This window comes from Equus asinus, chromosome 1 (assembly GCF_041296235.1).
Source record: "Equus asinus isolate D_3611 breed Donkey chromosome 1, EquAss-T2T_v2, whole genome shotgun sequence".
In the NCBI taxonomy this organism is placed as follows: Eukaryota; Metazoa; Chordata; class Mammalia; order Perissodactyla; family Equidae; genus Equus; species Equus asinus.
In genome coordinates, this window is record NC_091790.1 from 152,332,126 (window position 1) to 152,351,109 (window position 18,984).

Here is an 18,984-nt window from a genome sequence, read left to right on the forward strand (position 1 = left end):
GGTCTATGATCCATTTTGAGTTTACTTTTGTGACTGTTTTGAGGTAAAGGTCTAATTTCTTTTTTGCATGTGGCTATCCATTTGTCCCAGCACTATTTCTTGAAAAAACTGTCCTTTCTCCATTGAATTACATCGAGACTTTTGCTAAAAGTCAACTGTCCATAGATGTAACGGTTAGTTTCTGTTCTTTCAGTTCTCTTGCATTGATTGATATGTATGTTATTATGCTAGTATCACATTGTCTTGATTACTATAGTCTTAGAGTTAAAATAAATAAATAAGTAAAATCAAGAAATGTTAAGTCCTCCAACTTTGTTCTTCTTTTTAAAAATTATTTTGAGTTCTTCTCAATTTCTGTATAAATTTTAAGATCAACTTGTCAAATTCTGGAAAATAGCCTGCTAGGATTTTTGACAGGGATTGCATTGAATCTGTAGATCAATTTGTCATCTTCACAACATGGATTGTCTCTCTACTTATTTAGATCTTCTTTAACTTCTCCCAATAATGTTTTGTAGTTTTCAGTGTATAAGGCTTGCATTGTTCTTTTCATTTGATTTTATAACCCATTTCCCTCTCACAATATTGCAAACATTTTTCCCACAACAATAAAGTTCAGTAAGATGATTTTTATTAAAACTATAATGTTCTATGCTGTCCTTGAACAGTCCTTCTTATTAGGAAACAGTCAATTCTCATTATTTGAAATTCTTTTCTTCTATTAAAGTCATCATGAACACTGAATTAGTGAATACTGAACCATTGCTCCTAAGGTAAATACAGGGTTAGATTCCTGTGAGCCTCTGGTCACAGCATTTTCATCAGTCAGTCAACACATAACCTCATTTTATGTGTATTTCTGTTTAAAGTTACTTTATTTAATATATATTGTTGATTCATTAACACTGAACTCATGGTCAACAGCACTATGACTCATGCCTGAGTGATGCTTATCTAACACATATTTTCTCCATAGGGTACATCACAGACTTCTTGCGTGTAGGAACACTAGACAGCACTAGCATGGTGCTTGGGAGCCATTTTAAACAGTGAAATCATCAACAAAAAGCACAAAAATGAGAGAAATTTAGTACTACATAGACCACAGAAATGACTTGTTTATAGTGTGATTGCTGAAACAAGAAGGCAGAATGTTGCCTTGTTTCAACTTGAGCTGGGAATGTCTGTGTTGGGTAACTCAGATTTTTTGCCACTCTGCACATGTTCATGAATAACAATGAAAACATCCTGAGTATTGATTTTGGGGTTACAAATAAATGTTATCAACCAGGCAGATTTGCTGACACAGAATCTGGGAATAATGAGGATTGACTGCATGTTCCTCTGTGTTTTCCTTGGTATACTTCACTTTCCTGGCTTTCCAGCTACCTTGTTGGCCACTCTTCAGCTTTCCTTGCAGGCTCTTTCTCTTCATCCCTAACTCCACCCATGTTTGGAGAGTCCCTGAGCTCAGTCCTTCTCCTTTTCTCTTCTTTATCTACACTTCATTCTGTCTCTGCATGGGTGGTCTCAGCCAGTCCTTTGTTTTAACTACCACCTATAAGCTGACGACTTTCTAATTTACATTATGTTTAATAGGCATGCAAACTTATCATATCTAAATCAGAACACTTGATATCTCCTGCACATCTGTTCCTCTCCTAGTCTCCCACCTCTGTAGATAGCACCCCATTCATCCTGTTGCTCAAGTCAAAATCTAAGAAGTTGTCCTTAATTTCTCCTCTACCTGCATTCCTCACATCCAGTACATTGGCAGCTTTAGTTTGTTGTATTTCCAAAATATATCTAGAATCTGTCCACTTCTTTGCCCATTGGCTGCCACCATCCTCATCCAAGCCTCCATCCTTTTCACCTTGGCCGTTGCAATAGCCTCCTAACTAAACTGCCTGCTTCCATTGTGGTCACCTCCATCCATTCTACATAGAGGAGCCAGAGTGACCTTTTAAAAAGTTGGACAAATAAGATCATCCCATGCTTAAATCCTCCAGTAGTCTTCTGTTTCTCTTGGAATAAAACCTGTACAATGCACCGTGGCTAAAAGCCCTGCGTATGCCAATTTCTGCAGTCTAATTGTTTCATACCACTTTGGACTTCTTTTGTTCCTGGAATATGCTAAGTTTTTTCCTGACTCAGACATTATTAGTTCTTCTTCTCTTTCTAGAATGCTCTTCTTCTTGCTCTTTTTATAGCTGGCTCCATTTTGTCTTTTGGATCCCAGCAATAATGTCACTTCCTTAAAGAAAATTTCCTATTCACTCTATCTGCACTAGCTTTCCCAAACCAGCTTTATCCATTAGTTATTCTGTGACCTATCTCCCTATTTACTTCCTTCATAAATGACCTGAAATTCTTTTTCTTTGTGTATTGTCTCCTCCCACCAGAATATAAACTCTTCTTGAGTAGGGACCTGTTATCTTGCTCATGACTGTATCTCTAGAACCTCACACATAGTGGGCACCCAGCATACGTTAGTTAATTGACTACATTTCTGATCTGTTCTACTGTTAGATATTTAGATTGTTTTCAGCTTTGCTGTGTTGTTACTAATGTTACAATGACCATGCATCTATATTAATCTTTGTACATATTTCCTTAGGGTAAATTCCTTAAGTTGAATTTGGGTATAAATGGTTTATACATTGGTATTTATATATTTAGTAATGGTAGATATATATATTTTAAAGCATTTTATGCAATGCTTTTTAATACTATCATTTCTTTTCCCTCCTGTTCCACATACAGCTATCTTAATTACTTCAATGTAACTTTTTCAAATGAAAGTATTAAAAAATGCTGAAACAATATATAAATAGGAAATTTGTTTTAAAAAGCTAATTTCTGCTAATAATGTGAGAGAGACATACTCTAGGTGTCTTACTAGGAAAACCTAGATTCTTACATTCAATGTACTTCACTTTTTCTCATGGAGGTTTATTTTTAGTTATTTTAAGGTTGCAGCACAAATTCTCTTAATCACATGTTATGATAGATTTCATTTTTTTAGTAACAAGGGAGAAATTTGTGCCTCAGTCTCACTAACATTTCCAATAATCTTTTTTCAGGTTGACCCTGTATTATGTTGGAATAGGAGTTATTGCCTTGGTTTTTGGCTACATGCAGATTTCCTTTTGGGTTATGACTGCAGCACGACAAACCAACAGAATTCGAAAACAGTTTTTTCATTCAATTTTGGCACAGGACATCAGCTGGTTTGACAGCTCTGACATCGGTGAACTTAATACTCGCATGACTGAGTAAGAGGATGGATGTGCAGTATGTCAACTTTGTTCTTATATATGAAGTATAAATGACTTAACTGCATTTATTTACTTGTTTCAGTGACATCAACAAAATCAATGAGGGTATTGGAGACAAGATTGCCCTGTTGTTTCAAAACATTTCTACTTTTTCTATTGGCCTGGTGATTGGTTTGGTGAAGGGCTGGAAACTCACCCTGGTGACTCTATCTACCTCTCCTCTTATAATTGCTTCAGCAGCAATGTTTTCTAAGGTAGGCAAATGGCTAATGCAGTGCTGACTGGAAGCAGGAGTGTGAACCAGATGTTTGACTAGGTTTCTCAAAAAAGACATTTCTTTTTATTTTCTATGTCTCAAAATAGAAAGGAATATTATACACCACAAATACTTTTGATTTTGTTCACAATTAATCATGTTTCTATCTTCAAGTTGTTTGGCTAAAATGAGGCTTGGCTTTAATATCTTACTAACGTTAAAAAACATTCCTCTTCATTTAGTAGCCTAATACAGCTTCCGGTAATAGCATGGATAAATTATTATGCCATTATACACTGGATACTGGGAAAGCCTTGTGTGTTCTAAATTCCCAGATAAATATGTTGCAATTCATTTTCAGTAGAATAGAACAAGAAAGTCCTTAAACAGTAAACACTTAAACACTTGTTTTATTTTAGCCATTTCAAGTTTGTATTTTTTATAAGGCTCTGAATTACATTCAGAATGGTCTATTTTTATGTACTGTGTAAATCTATTTCAGTTTTTTAAACAAATGATGTATTTGCATTCTAATATATTTTTAGCTCTGTTATACTGTGAGTATACCAAAAGATATTAATCTATTTACAGCCTGGTTTTGAAACCAATGCTGTTTGTGAAGTCCAAAAACAACCAATATATCCCTAATATCTCTCTCCAAATCAAGTCTTTGGTAATCCTACCAATGTGTATACCCATCTCCTAGATTGGAGGCACAATGTATTCAAGCTAATTGTTCTTTATGGAAATCAAAGCCATAAAATTCACTGGGTTTATTTGCTGGCAATATACAAATTCAACCAGTAAGAATTTTCAGCAATAAAAATATTCTATGGTTGAGCAATTCCATAAAAATAGGCTTGGATATTTAGACAACAAATCTTTATTTAGTGTGACTTCTAGTGTTAACCTTGTAACCTTTATCAAAATCTTCATCCCCAGCTTATTTGAAATGAGGACCTCTCTGTAGGAAGATTACCCACAGTATGTTACTAAGATCAGGGCCTTAAACTCAACTGCCCAGGGAAGTGAAGTGGAAAAGGAGCTTAAAGGCAACAGCAGTGAGGAATCTAAGTTCTGCTGTTGTATTAACTGATTGTGAATAGAAAGCAAGTAAAGGTCAAAGTTATCCAAATAACTAAAAAGTCCAGGGTGGATGGTTTCTAGCTTCCTTCAATTCAGTTTAATTTGGCAAACATTTATTAAGTACTCACTGTGTACAAGGCTTTTTGCTGGGTGCTGCTTCCCCTCCAGTAACATATTACAGAAATAATTATCTTTATTAAGTGAATTCAGAAAATAATGAGTATTAGTCAGTTTATGCTACCTACATACTTTGCCAATCATCTGAGCATGTCTTATGTGAAAACAACTCCAATTATGTGGAATGTATTTTGAAAGTAAATAAGTTTTTTATGTGAGTAGGCAGCAGTTAAAGACTCACAACTCTCAGGACAATTTCCCTGCTCCTTTTCATTGAACTGTTGTGCTAATTACTAAATTAAATCCTTTGCTAATTAAGGGAGTAGTGAGTGGGATATATAATGGAGAAAAAGGTACATTCTGATTAAAAAGTTTTGAGAAATCAGGTAAACTTACCTAATATCACCAAGAGTGTTATTCTCCTCTCTGTCTCTCTCTCTGAAATCTCACCTCTTAGTGTGGAGACACAGCTTTTACTAGGCAGGCTGCATTGTGCAGTAATAGCTTCAGGGGTCACACCCCAGACATATGCAGGATCATTGTCCTCTTCCTGCCACAATCCCCTGACCCATACCCTCTGGAAACCTTGCTTTTTACATAATAACAAATCAAATCAAGGCAAGTAAGGCTCACTAGTTTCCAGAGTACACCTAAAAAGAGCTATGTCCTTAATATCTGTCTCCAAATGAAGTCTTTCCCAATTGTATTAATATAGATACTCATCTTCTAAGTTTTTAAAAACACAGAAAACAGTGAAGCTCTACTTTTTGTTGTTAGTGCCATCGAGTCAGTTTCGACTTCTAGGACCCTGTGTACAGTGGAGCAGAACCCATTCTGGTCTTTTTGCACCATCCTCTCATTTTTGGGTGCTCTATCAGAATAGCACCCAGATGCTCCACTACTATTCATAAGATTTTCATGACCAACTTTTTTGGAATGGGGTGGCCAGGTCCTTCTTCCTAGTCTGTCTAGTCTGGGAGTTTCACTGAAACCTGTCCACCATGGGTGACACTGCTGGTGTTTGAAATACTGGTAGCATAGCTTGCAGCATCACAGCAACATGCAGCTGCCACATATGACAACTGACAAATGGTAGTGTGGTTCTGTGACTGGGAAATGAACCCTGGGCCTTGGCAGTAAGAACACCAAATGTTAGCCACTAGACCACCAGGGCTGGCTGAAGCTCTACAAGTAGAAGGAAAAATAGAGATTTTGATTCTAGGTTACTTTAGGCTAAGCTCTTTCACTGCTGTGAGACTTTAAACAGGCAATATCTGCGGCCATTGGTTTCCTCATCTGCAAACTAACAAGATTAGATTAAGTGATATTAAGTACCTTTTCGATAATAAAATTCTGTTATTATAGATTCTTCCTGAATTAAATTCTTTGCACATTGTTACTACCCCAGAGTCTTCTTTGGTTAACTGTGGTTGTGGTTTATTACAGATAGTCATCTCATTAACCAGTAAGGAATTAAACGCCTATTCCAAAGCTGGGGCTGTAGCGGAAGAAGTCTTGTCATCAATCCGAACTGTCATAGCCTTTGGGGCCCAGGAGAAAGAGATTCAAAGGTCTGTCCATTTAATTCTGACAATATATGCTTGGTTTTATTTTCCCCCAAGGTTATTACATTGTGTTTTGTCTTTTTAAGGTATACACAGAATCTAAAAGATGCAAAGGATGTTGGCATAAAAAAGGCAATAGCTTCAAAACTCTCCCTTGGTGCTGTGTACTTCTTTATGAATGGAACCTATGGACTTGCTTTTTGGTATGGAACCTCCTTGATTCTTAGTGGAGAAGCTGGTTATACCATTGGAACTGTTCTTGCTGTAAGTCTTATTTTGAGAACAAAGGTAACTGGCCTAGATAATCTTTTCCTACCTAGAGTTTAGTAAAAGTTTCTCTTTGAATGACAATGAATATTTTAAGATGAATGGCTTTAATGAATAAATATTTCTTTCCTTCAAATGAGTTATACACACCTTTAAATTATAGTTATGAGTTGACAGGATTTACTCATCCAGTACATTTTAGTGTCTTCTCAAAACACTATGCTTTTAGCAGAATCATAATTGAATTCTGCACTGAGAGACAGAGTTTTCTTAATCTAGCAGTCAAAAAGATCAGTCTCTAGTGAGACTTTTTCCTTTCAATCTTGCTGAGATAAGATGGCACTCTACATTTACTTGCTAAATGTCTTCCTCTGGAAATACTCTGTAGATTGGATTCTCCTGCCCTTCCTCTGTCCTTTTACCATGTAGTAATGTTAAAAGCAGACAATAAACAGTTCTGTCCAACAGCACAATTTAGAGTTTTTCAAACTCTTAGGGTTTATGCATTAAATTATAATTTATTCAGTCCTCCTCCCAAATTTCAGTAATAAACAGATCAGTCCAGGATTAAGAACCATTTGTCTTGCTGAACTGAATTGATCTGGTCTATATACTTCAATTCTCATTTGGCCTTCCCATTCTATGTAGATTTTTTTTCTTTCAACTAAAGTCATCTTTTGAATTTGAGACTTCCCTAGTTAAGCCATTAAGCTATTCATTTATTTCATATTAATAAAATGAGTTTATTATATTTCATATAAATGAACTCTGAGGAATTTTTGGCTCATCCTTGCTCCTCAGTTTATGTGTGACTGTGGGCAAATGACTTGCTAAGCCTTAGCTTCCTTATCTGTAATATAGGAAAAATAGCGCCTAGCTTGTGAGATTCTTTCCCTATTTGACTTTTTACAGAGATGGGTCTGTCAGAAAATGGACAATAGTCCAATAATGCAAGAATTCAGAAAAGTTTGGGCAGACATAGTACAATGTCTTTAAGATAGTAGAATCTATCACATCCCTCTTTTTAAAAATCAAGAGGTTAACCAGCTAGGAGGAGAGTGCAACTCACCTCCTCACCTAACCAAGTTTATGTATGGCCAGCACTCTTCAGTGAGCAGATTTTTCTGCTCAGACCTCCCAGCAGGTGATAATGACAAGACTATGGGATAATCACAAGTTGTTCCACATTAGAAAAAGGACAAGTACACTTGGATTAACTGATGTTTCCTTTATATTTGGTAGCATCTTACAGTCTTTCCTACCGAATTTCTCCAATATCTCTCTGTGATTCTCAGCCAAGTATACACTTCATTCTGTTATCCCTCTTATATAACAGAGGAAGGATAAATATTATTTTTTTGTTCCTGTAGGTTTTCTTTAGTGTAATCCATAGTAGTTATTGCATTGGAGCAGCAGCCCCTAACTTTGAAAACTTCATGATAGCCCGAGGAGCTGCCTTTAATATTTTCCAGGTTATTGATAAGGTAAGACTTCTAATTGCTTTGGAAGATAACCACTATTACTGCAAGAGGGAAACCAGAAAACGGGTACCCACATTTCACTAAAAGAAAAAGGACAAAATCCATGTTGGCCAATTGGTTATGGAAAGAGATTGTTTTAACTTTTCTGTAAGGAGATTGTATTTTATTGAAACCTTCATGTCTAACTCAATGCACTTCTGAAAGCACTGTAAAAGGAAACCATCTTAAAAACTATTTTTAGGATATAGAGAGTGTCAGCTTAATCCCTTGGAGATGTATAATGTTCTCTTTGTTTTTCTAAGAAACCTGCTATAGATAACTTTTCAACAACAGGATTTAAACCTGAATGTATAGAAGGAACTGTGGAATTTAAAAATGTTTCTTTCAGTTATCCATCAAGACCATCTATCAAGGTAGGTTAAATTTAATTATAGAATTGTAAGGTTCTCTGTTATTATCTTCTACTGGCTAAAATCTCCTCTTATGAGATTATTTAGGGTCATTTTGACCAAGATTTGGCTACTTTACTTAGAGACTTTAGGAAAGAGAGAGAAGGGGAGGGAGGGAGGAAGAAAAGAGAAAAGGAAGGAAGGTTCAGTAATGGACAAATGACTAGAAGAACTAGTTACATTTTGCAGCCTTGTTTCTGTAGTCTGCTGACTAAAACATTTTCAACTCCCTAGAATGCCTCCACTCTGATTTTGGAAGCACACCAAAATGTCTTGGATTGATGGTGCCACCTATTGGTGATCCCTGAATGTTATCCCACTCAACAGATAACTCATTTTAACCTCCTAGTTTCTAACCTGAGGGTATTATGCATATGTTGTCCCTTTCCCTTCTCCCTTCCCTAGGCCTTTAACTGCACCAGCATTTGTGTCTCAGGTACTTTCTCAGTTTTACAGTTTTACACTCATGCACACATAGTCCTCCCTTTATCATTCACCCTTTGACAAGATCTTGTGAAAATGTGTCTGTCTTGTCTGTTGTCTTCCTCTTTTCATTTTATTAGTGTATTTACTCAAAAAAGTAGTTACTGTTAAAGATTAACTACAAATAAAATAGCTGTTTCATAGAAAAAGGAGGACATGACTTTAAGTGAAATAGATAAAACTACTAATGCCATCAAACTTTTAAAGTATGCAAATATCCCCTGTAGAATTCGCATCAAAAAAAAAAAGATTTACCTTCTCCTACTTCCTTATTTTTCTTTGATTGAATTTCTCTTTCCAAAGCTCTTTTTTTAAAAAAAAATTTGTTACCTAATTACCGTTATTGGAATTGTGTTGTCTTCTACTGTTTTTCTTAACATCAATAGAGTATTTCAACTGCATTTTGTAACTGCATTTGGGTTGGCTTCCTGGAGACTTAAGCACCACTGGGACCGTTATATTGCATGGTAGAGTGCTCTCTGTTTTTTTAAACAACTATTTTTCAAATGAACTTTTGAAACATAGCCCCTTTTGTTAAGCTGAAGAATGAACAAATCTTTTTTAAAAAATAGTCCACCCTCTTTAAATAAAAGACAGATTCTTCCGAGGAAAGAACAGAAACTAACTCTAGAGTAAAAGTACAGGTGGGAGGGGAGGCACTCCCACTGGGGGTCCCTGATTTCTCACCTCGTTTAAAGGCCTTTTCCCTGCTTTGCCCTTTGCAGGTTTTGTGTTTGGCTTGTTTAAAGAGTCTGTTTCTTTACAAGTGGTGAGATCAAAGTCAGAGTCCAAGGAGAGATTCCCCTGTTTGGGGCTGAATACATACAAATGCATGCAAAGACGGCTGAGAGTCTCTCAACAGGATTGCTATTGTCATTTTGGGAGAGTAATTATTTGCGAGACGTCTCTCACATTGCAGGTCCCTGGGACGCTAAATGCTAGTAGCAACCCCTAGTTATTGAGATAATTTTAAAAGTCCTATCCCCCATGTTGAAACGTCCCCATGAGATCCACCACTAGAGAGAGAGGGTTTCTAATGGCAGACTCCCAGCCATGGGAGTCGCTAAGGAATCTTGCCAGTTGTTTTACTTTGGAATCTATTTTGCAATAAGGTTAAGTATATTCTAAGGAAGAACTTCCTTAAATAGCTCACAGAGATATCTGGCAAGATTTCATTCAATTGTTTCAAATTAAAAGATAAAACTTTTACTAACTTGGTAATCATGAAATTTATTTAAGTATTTTAGTTGAAAATGTGAACAGTTTGCTGTAGCTAGTTAATATTTTATGAGTACTCAATTTAGTTCTCCTCTTTATGTAGAGAGATGATGAGAGATTCTTTTACTGTTATTTTCCAAAGTTATGTAAGTTATTATTATATATAAACATGAAACAAACATAACAAGATCTAATTTTTTAAGTGCCACAGAAGAATTCATTTTGTTTATGATTATACATTGAATTTCTGAAAATATATAAATCATATTCTCACTTACCCTAGTTTTATGGAATTTTTTTCCCATACATCCCAATAGATTCTGAAAGGTCTGAATCTAAAAATTAAGTCTGGAGAGACGATAGCCTTGGTTGGCCCCAACGGCAGCGGGAAGAGTACAGCAGTCCAACTTCTGCAGAGATTATATGATCCCGACGATGGCTTTGTAAGTGCAGCTAGCAAAATGATGAACAGTCCACATGACAGGATTTGGAAATCCCACCTATTACTGGGAGCTTACAGCTATGTCGATCTTTAATTTTTAACAGTGGAGCTGGGAGAGAAGCCATATTGTTTTCTTTCTGGCATATTTATTTATTCAACAAATATTTATTGAGCACTCACTGTATGCTATTCTGGCACTGTTCTGGGTGCTAGGGGATACATGGGTGAACAAAGTTTACATTCTAGTAAGTAGAGAAAGACAATAAATAAAATAAGTAAATTATGTAATATGTTAGAAGATAATAAATGCTTTGGAGAAAAATAACATAGTAATTTTATAGTACCTAGAACTTACCAAGAATTTCAGTTTCTCAGAACATCCCAGAGGAATGATATCTGTGGAAAATATGCTCACTTATTTTTTTTTTTGTCATCCATAATATTGCACTTAACTTTCTCATCCTTGTAAATGGTATAGAGAATGAGACTATGATAGTCACAGAAGCGTAATTCTTACCCTTCTAGTCAGGTTTTCAACTGTTATTTTTAAAAGAAAATCTACTCTCCTAGAGCCTGGCTTCACTTATATTTGACTTCTAAAGTCTTCATTTCGAGTATCCTAGACCCATGTGTCCATGATAATACTGAGTAAATAAGTTATTGGATAAGCATTCTGTATGTGTTGCATACAACACCCATGCCCAGACAGAATCCCGGAGTTGGTGAGAAAGAGAGACTCTGTGAGTTATAATTATCACACCCTGGCTTCTGTCATCGAATATGTTTGTGTAATGGGTAAAGGCACTGTCTGTGGAGAATACAGCGTTCATTTACTATTATTTATAGCCATGAATAGAAGACACTTTTGTCTTTGGCAGGGGAATGGGATGTTGAAGAGAAATAAGGAAAGGTATCTCCTAGAAAAAAATTTTAAGGTCACATCAATCTTAAAATAACAAAACTGAAGTTTGTTACATGTGTCTACCTGATAATTGTGGCTTCTAGAGTATATATCTTCTTAATATCTAATTTGTGAATGGAATAAAGATATTCAGGTGGTTTGGCAAATTTTAAGTCAATTTTTTTTAGGTTGTGTTGGTTCCTATCTACCAGAAAGTCTTTTGACAATACACATGCTATAAGTATTTTATCAAAATAGAGTCAGTCTTTGATTCTTGAAATAACCTGCTTCTCAGCTTATGGTTTGAACTAGTGAAAAAGACTCTAAAACAAAACAAAGTCATGACAACATGATTCATTCCTTTGGATTGGCAGATCACGGTGGATGGGAATGACATCAGAACTTTAAATGTACAGCATTATAGAGAACATATTGGAGTGGTCAGCCAAGAGCCTGTTTTGTTTGGGACCACCATTAATAATAATATTAAATATGGACGAGATGACGTGACCGATGAAGAGATTGAGAAAGCAGCAAAGGAAGCAAATGCTTTTGATTTTATTATGGAGTTTCCCAGTGTAAGTACACCATGTAGCCTGTGTCCCTAGTGTGGAGCTAAAGCTCTGCAATATTCCCGAATAAGGTAACCAAACAATAACTTCTACAGTGTAGGGAGAGGGTGATTAATTTTTGGATTGTCTTAGATGAAACATCTATAAATCAGAGAACATGGTAACAATGAAAAGAAGAAATGTATCATTGAAAAGTTAATTTTTAAAAATAATATTTAGTTCTTACTTGTTCTAACTACAAATGGAAAAGGAAAAAATGTGAAGAGTATGTTAAAGTATAACAAAGAAATATGAGGCAAAATCATGAGTTCAAGCTGAAAAATAATGTCTGCAAAAATATTGATTTGGGAGGCCATCTTGTGGCTAAGAGTGGGAATGTCACACACCATGTTCAGATTGGTTCTGTGATAAGGCAAAAGGAAAACTACGATCGTTTTTAGAGGCACATGGAGCTAATATTAGACGAAAGTGTGAAATAATACTCAGAAAGAGTAAACGAAAATTCTTGTTACTAGGACATATGGGATCCTAGTGGGTATTTAGATTTGGTACAGAACTATAAAACCATTTATTTACGTTTCCCAAAGTATTCATTCGTTAATATCACCTGAAATTGTTGTGGGAAGCACCTTGTAAAACATGAAAGGATGAGATTTGAAATTAAAATGCAGAAAAGAGGGGCCAGACCCCTGGCCAAGTGGTTAAGTTCGGGCACTCTGCTTCAGCAGCCCAGGGTTTCACTGGTTCAGATCCCGGGCGCAGACATGGCATCGCTCGTCAGGCCACACTGAGGTGGCATCCCACATGCCACAACTAGAAGGACCCACGACTGAAATACACAACTATGTACTCAGGGGATTTGGGGAGAAAAAGAAAAAAAATGACAACAGTTGTTAGCTCATGTGCCAATCTAAAGAAAAAAAAAATACAGGTAAAATCCACCATCCCAGAGAGGGACAATAACAAAAAAATTCACTTTACTGGATATATTTTATAAAACACACTCCATGGGTCTTAATAATTTTGTTCTTTCATTTTTTTTTTACAAAAACTTTGTTATGCCAGTAATTACCTCCTATTCCCATAATTTAGGGTCATAATTAGGACAGCAAACTCATTAAGGGCTTGAGGTCATTTTTTGCCTTGTGATTTGGGAAAACACAGACTTCCTTTTTTTGACCTTATGCCACTTTCAATGACTTCCTTTCCTCAAAACACCAATGATCTTCAGTTTTCCACTTTGGATTAGGGAGCTTTCTGGTGCCTCTTAAATTATACGCTCTAAGTTACTACTTGCATTTACTAAAAGTCTATTATTTAAATAAATATATCTCTTGCTATAAATCTATTAGTAAGTCCTAAAGATATAATCCAAAGAACAAATTAAATATACAGGTTTACCATGAAGGATATTAAATTCCACAGCCATTGTTAATCAGAGAAATAAGAATAAGCCTAATAAAAAATAATAGTTCCAGAAATGGTTAATTCAGATAGGTGAAAAATTGGAGAAAATTATGCCATTACTTCCATGATATACTCATATTTTTAAGTTAATATTTTAGGAATAACTGAAACTCACTAGCCTTTTCCCATAAACAACTATAAAACTGGCTAAAATATATGAGGCATAGGACAAGTGTTTCCAAGCATTAGATGAGAGGTAGTACAAGACTATAATTCCTGAGAGAAAGGAAACTCATGAATAAACTCTATGAATTTGCAGCATTCTGCCTGGGAACACATTTCTGACCACATCTCAGTGAACTGGAATCCAGAGAGAACATGGCAGCAGCCCCACTGAGCTGAGAGGCAGAAATCAGATTTTAGGACAGCTTAAGCAACTAGAGACTCAATGAGAGAAGTGTAGAGTTGAGGTTGGGGGCAGAAGTCCGTGTAGACATCCCTTGAGAATTGTCCTCCGAGTATAACACTACCCAAGGCTTACCAGAGAGCAGCTGCTACAAAGCTGAGAGTTAAACAGAAATACTAGAATTCAAGCAGTGCTGTGGGGATGTTGAAAACACAGCCAAGCCAAAAGTGGAGAGATCATATTAACACCTTTTTAATACCTCAGGCATGTAGCTAAAACACCAAAAAAGAAAAGAAAGCACACCTCAAGAATAAAGACCACACCTTAGAGCAAGGCTGACTCTAGATCTGCCCTAACAAAGTGTGAAACCGAGCCAGGACAAGATCCCCAGAGGAGACAGAATTTGGAGTTTGGGTCCTGCCAAATTTCGAGGCTTTCTACAGATTCACCCCAACAAAGCATAAAACCAAGATTACACAAGTGCAAGATGATCGGTCGGTATTTGAATTGCCTACTAGAACAAAAATCAACATTTTTTTCAGAAGAAAACAGAATTCAGAGTCGTTCTAACATACCATGCAGAGTGTTCAGTATATATTCTACAATAATTAGATATGCAAAGAAACAGGAAAAATATGACCCATAGGCAAGAAAACATAATCCCAAATGCTTTTGCACTTCAGAAAAGCTTCAAAATGCATGAGGCAAAAACTGATACACCTGAAAAGAGAGAGAAAAATCCATAATTTTAGTTGAAGTCTTCAGTATTTGATAGAACAAGTAGGCAGAAAATCAGTAAGGATATAGATGTCCTGAACAATACTATCAACCCGCGAGATCCGACTGACGTTTATTGAACACTCCAACCAATAACAGCAGAATATAATCTTCTCCTGTGCACATAAACAATATTCTCGGCCATTAAAAAAAAACTTTGCAATTTACAAAAAAGACAAAACAAAAAATATATTTGAAGACCATAATAAAACTATAGAAATCAATAGCAGAAATATATCTGGAAAATCCACAAATATTTGAAAATTAAATAACACACTTATAAGTAATCTATGGCTTAAAGAGGAAGTCTCAAGAAAATTTAAAAACTATTTTGAACTAAAAATGAAAATAAGGGGCCAGCCCTGTGGGATAGTGGTTAAGTCCAGCGTGCTCCACTTCAGTGGTTCCGGTTTGCAGGTTCTGATCTGGGCACAGACCTATGCACTCATCAGGCCATGCTGTTGCAGTGACCCACATACAAAATAGAGGAAGATTGGCACAGATTTTAGCTCAGGGCTAATCTTCCTCAAGCAAAAGAAAGAGGAAGATTGGCAACATACGTTAGCTCAGAGTGAATCTTCCACACCAAAAAAAAAAAAAAAAAACGGAAACAATCCAAATGTTCATCAGCACCTGAATGGATAAATAAATCATGATTGATAGATTGCCAGATGAAATACAAGATTTACAGTTAAATTTGAATTTCTGATAAATAGCAAGTAACTTTTTTGGTATAAGTCTGTCCTAAATACTGTATGAAACATACTTATACTAAAAAAGTATTCATTATTCATCTGAAATTCAAATTTGACTGAGCTCCATGGGTTTTCTTTAATGCATTTTTATTTGTTTTTGCTAAATTTGGCAACCCAAGGTAGAATTATATTGTGTGGAACACTACTCGGAGCGAACCACTGATAAACACAGCATGGGTGAATCTCAGAAACATTATGGTAGGTAAAAGAAGACAGACCAAAGAAGTACGCACTGCAGTTTTCACAAGGCTGCAGGATACAAAATTAATATGCAAATGTCAGTCGCTTTCCTATATACCAGCAATGAACAAGTAGAATTTGACATTAAAAACACAATACCATTTTACATTAGCACACCAAAAATGAAATACTTAGGTATATATTTAACAAAATATGTATAAGGTCTATATGAGGAAAACTGCAAAAGTCTGATGAGCAAGATCAAAAAACTAAATAAATGGAGAGATACTCCCTGTTCATGGATAAGAAGAGTCAGTATTGCCAAGATGTCACTTCTTCCTAACTTGATCTAAAAATTCAACACAATGCCAGTCAAAATCCCAGCAAGTTATTTTGTGGATAACAGCAAACTGATTCTAAAGTTTGTATAGAGAGGCAAAAGATCCAGAACTTTGGATAAAGGGCTTCACCCAATAGAATGTTACTAAACATGCTTCCTTAGTGCTAGAAGTTACTTCCAACCTCAAAAATCTAACAATATCAGGGCTGGCCCTATGGCATAGTGATTGACTTCACACGCTCTGCTTTGGCAGCCTGGGGTTTGCAGGTTTGGATCCCGGGTGCAGACCTAACACTGCTCATCAAGCCACGCTGTGGTGGCATCCCACATAAAATGGAGGAAGATTGGCACAGATGTTGGCTCAGTGACAGTCTTCCTCAAGCAAAAAGAGGAGGATTGGCAACAGATGTTAGCTCAGGGCCAATTCACACACAAGAAAAAAAAGCTAATAATATCTACTTTGTTAAAGATGCCTATACCAAAAACAATAAATTAAATAGATAAAAGAAGACCTAAAAAGTCTCCCAATTTTCATGGCAAAAGAAACCATCAACAAAACAAAAAGGCAGCCTACTAAATGGAAGAATATATTTGCAAATGATATAACTGATAAAGGGTTAATATCCAAAATATCTAAGGAGCTTGTACAACTTAATATCAAAAAAAACCCCAATCTGATTAAAAAATAAGCAGAGGACGTAAATAGACATTTTTCCAAAGAAGACATAGAGATGGCCAACAAGTACATGAAAAGGTGCTCAACATCACTAGTAATCAGGGAAATGTAAATCAAAACCACGAGATATCACTTCACTCCTGTCAGAATGGCTATTATCAGAAAGACAGAAAATAACGAGTGTTTGTGAGGATGTAGAGAAAAGGGACTCCTCATGCACTGTTGGTGGGAATGTAAATTAATGCAACCAGTATGGAAAACAGTATGGAGGTTCCTCAAAAAATTAAAAATAGAGCTGCCATACAATCCAGCAATACCATTTCTGGGTATTTATCCAAAGAATATGAAAACACTAATTTGAAAAGGTATATGCACCCCTATGGTCATTGCAGCATTGTTTACAATAGCCAAGATATGGAAGCAACCTAAGTGTCCATAGATGGATGAATGAATAAAGAAGATGTGGTGTATATATAAATAATCGAATATTAGCCATAAAAAAGAATGAAACCCTCCCATTTTCGACAACATGAATGGATCTAGAGAGTATTATGCTAAGTGAAATAAGCTCGATAGAGAAAGAAGATTGCTGTATGATGTCACTTATATCTGGAATCTAAAAAAAAGACCCAAAAACAAATTAACAAACAAAACAAAACAGAAACAGACTGATAGATGCAGAGAAAAATTAGTGGTTGCCAGAGGGGAAGGGGTGGGGAAAGGGCAAAATAGGTGAAGGAGATTAGAGGTACAAACTTCTAGTCATAAAATAAGTTATTGGGATGTACTGTACAGCTTACGGAATATAGTCAACAGTATTGTAATAACTTTGTATGATGACAGATGATAACTAGTCTTATCAGAGTGATCATTTTGCAATGTAAGTAAATGTTAAATCACTATGTTGTACAACTGAAACTAATACAATATTGTATGTCAACTATACTTCAATTTAAAGAATTTTTAGGGGGCTGGCCCAGTGGTACAGTGGTTAAGTTCCCATCTTCTGCTTCGGTGGCCCAGGGTTCCCTGGTTCGGATCCCAGGTGTGGACCTTCACATTGCTTGTCAAGCCGTGCTGTGGCAGGCATCCCACATATAGAGTAGAGGAAGATGGGCACGGATGTTAGCTCGGGGCCAGCCTTCTCCAGCAAAAAGAGGAGGATTGGCAGATGTTAACTCAGGGCTAATCTTCCTCAAAAAAACAAAAAAATTTTTTTAATTCCCCCAAGATTGAAAAAGGTTTTGAGGGGAAGTTAGTTTTCGCAATAATTTTTTTCATGCAATTTTTCAGAATATCCGGAAAGGAAATTGTGGATAACATATTAAATTACTAATAAACATTTAAAATTATAAAGTTTGTGTTCATATTGCAGGGGTTCTCTTAAAGATTTAAATGCAGTTTTTAAATGTTTAAAAATTTTTGAAAATTGATTCGAATTATTATTAATTTTTCTAAAAATCCTTGATTATCGTATGTTCTCATTTCCTTTAGTCCTAGCCAAATTTTTCTTAGGTCCTCTTTTCACTAGACTCTTTTTTTTATAGTAGTAATTTGTTTTCAGAAAGAACAGATCAAAGGTCAAAAACATCCAGGCTGAAGTAATGATTAAGTTGATATTAATACACAGCTGTGATTGTTTGTCATTTCCTGTTCTAATCATGTGATCAATGCTGCCTTCTGTTTCTGTGCTCTTTCTTATTTTTCATTAGAAATTTAATACCTTGGTAGGGGAAAAAGGAGCTCAAATGAGTGGAGGACAGAAACAGAGAATCGCGATTGCTCGAGCTTTGGTTCGAAACCCCAAGATTCTGATCTTAGATGAGGCTACATCTGCCCTTGATACAGAAAGTGAATCAGTCGTTCAAGCTGCACTGGAGAAGGTAAGTGAGCAGAAGCATTTCTTGTTTCCATATTCCTGGTTCAGCATTGTTTTTAAATACAAGAAAGTATGACTCTGTTGTGTATTATTTATTAAGTTCAGAGCCCTCCTTAAGGTATGGATGCAGGGTGCTCACTCTTGTGAAAACTTGTGTGATGGCTATAGGAAGTGATTTGGAGGAGAGAAGGAGATGCTATACTTGGTGCTAAAAATATGGATGAGGCTAATATCCAAGCAGTCATCCTAGATACACCTCCATTCCAAGAGGTCTGCACTTTCTACCTCACCATAGTAACCCCCTACCACTACCAGCATCACGACTATACCCACATTCACCCTTTGCCTCTTCCATAGACACCTGTGAGATTCTCTTCTCTGACTACTTCTTTTCTTTAGGGCAACCTGAGAGTACTCATTTTAACCTAATTTCACCTCAAGTGGAGAAG

The 18,984-nt window shown here is 36.1% G+C and overlaps 1 protein-coding gene across 1 annotated transcript in view; it reads left to right on the plus strand.

Annotated features, from left to right (window-relative positions):
• ABCB5 (ATP binding cassette subfamily B member 5) overlaps positions 1 to 18,984 on the plus strand; it is a 116,532-nt gene that overhangs the window by 14,551 nt on the left and 82,997 nt on the right. Inside the window, exons 5-13 of the mRNA XM_014830636.3 lie at positions 3,084 to 3,275; positions 3,361 to 3,532; positions 6,184 to 6,308; positions 6,389 to 6,566; positions 7,940 to 8,053; positions 8,353 to 8,463; positions 10,518 to 10,643; positions 11,918 to 12,121; positions 18,369 to 18,539. Coding sequence (XP_014686122.1) covers positions 3,084 to 3,275; positions 3,361 to 3,532; positions 6,184 to 6,308; positions 6,389 to 6,566; positions 7,940 to 8,053; positions 8,353 to 8,463; positions 10,518 to 10,643; positions 11,918 to 12,121; positions 18,369 to 18,539 — 1,393 coding nt within the window. The remainder of the gene's footprint in view (positions 1 to 3,083; positions 3,276 to 3,360; positions 3,533 to 6,183; positions 6,309 to 6,388; positions 6,567 to 7,939; positions 8,054 to 8,352; positions 8,464 to 10,517; positions 10,644 to 11,917; positions 12,122 to 18,368; positions 18,540 to 18,984) is intronic.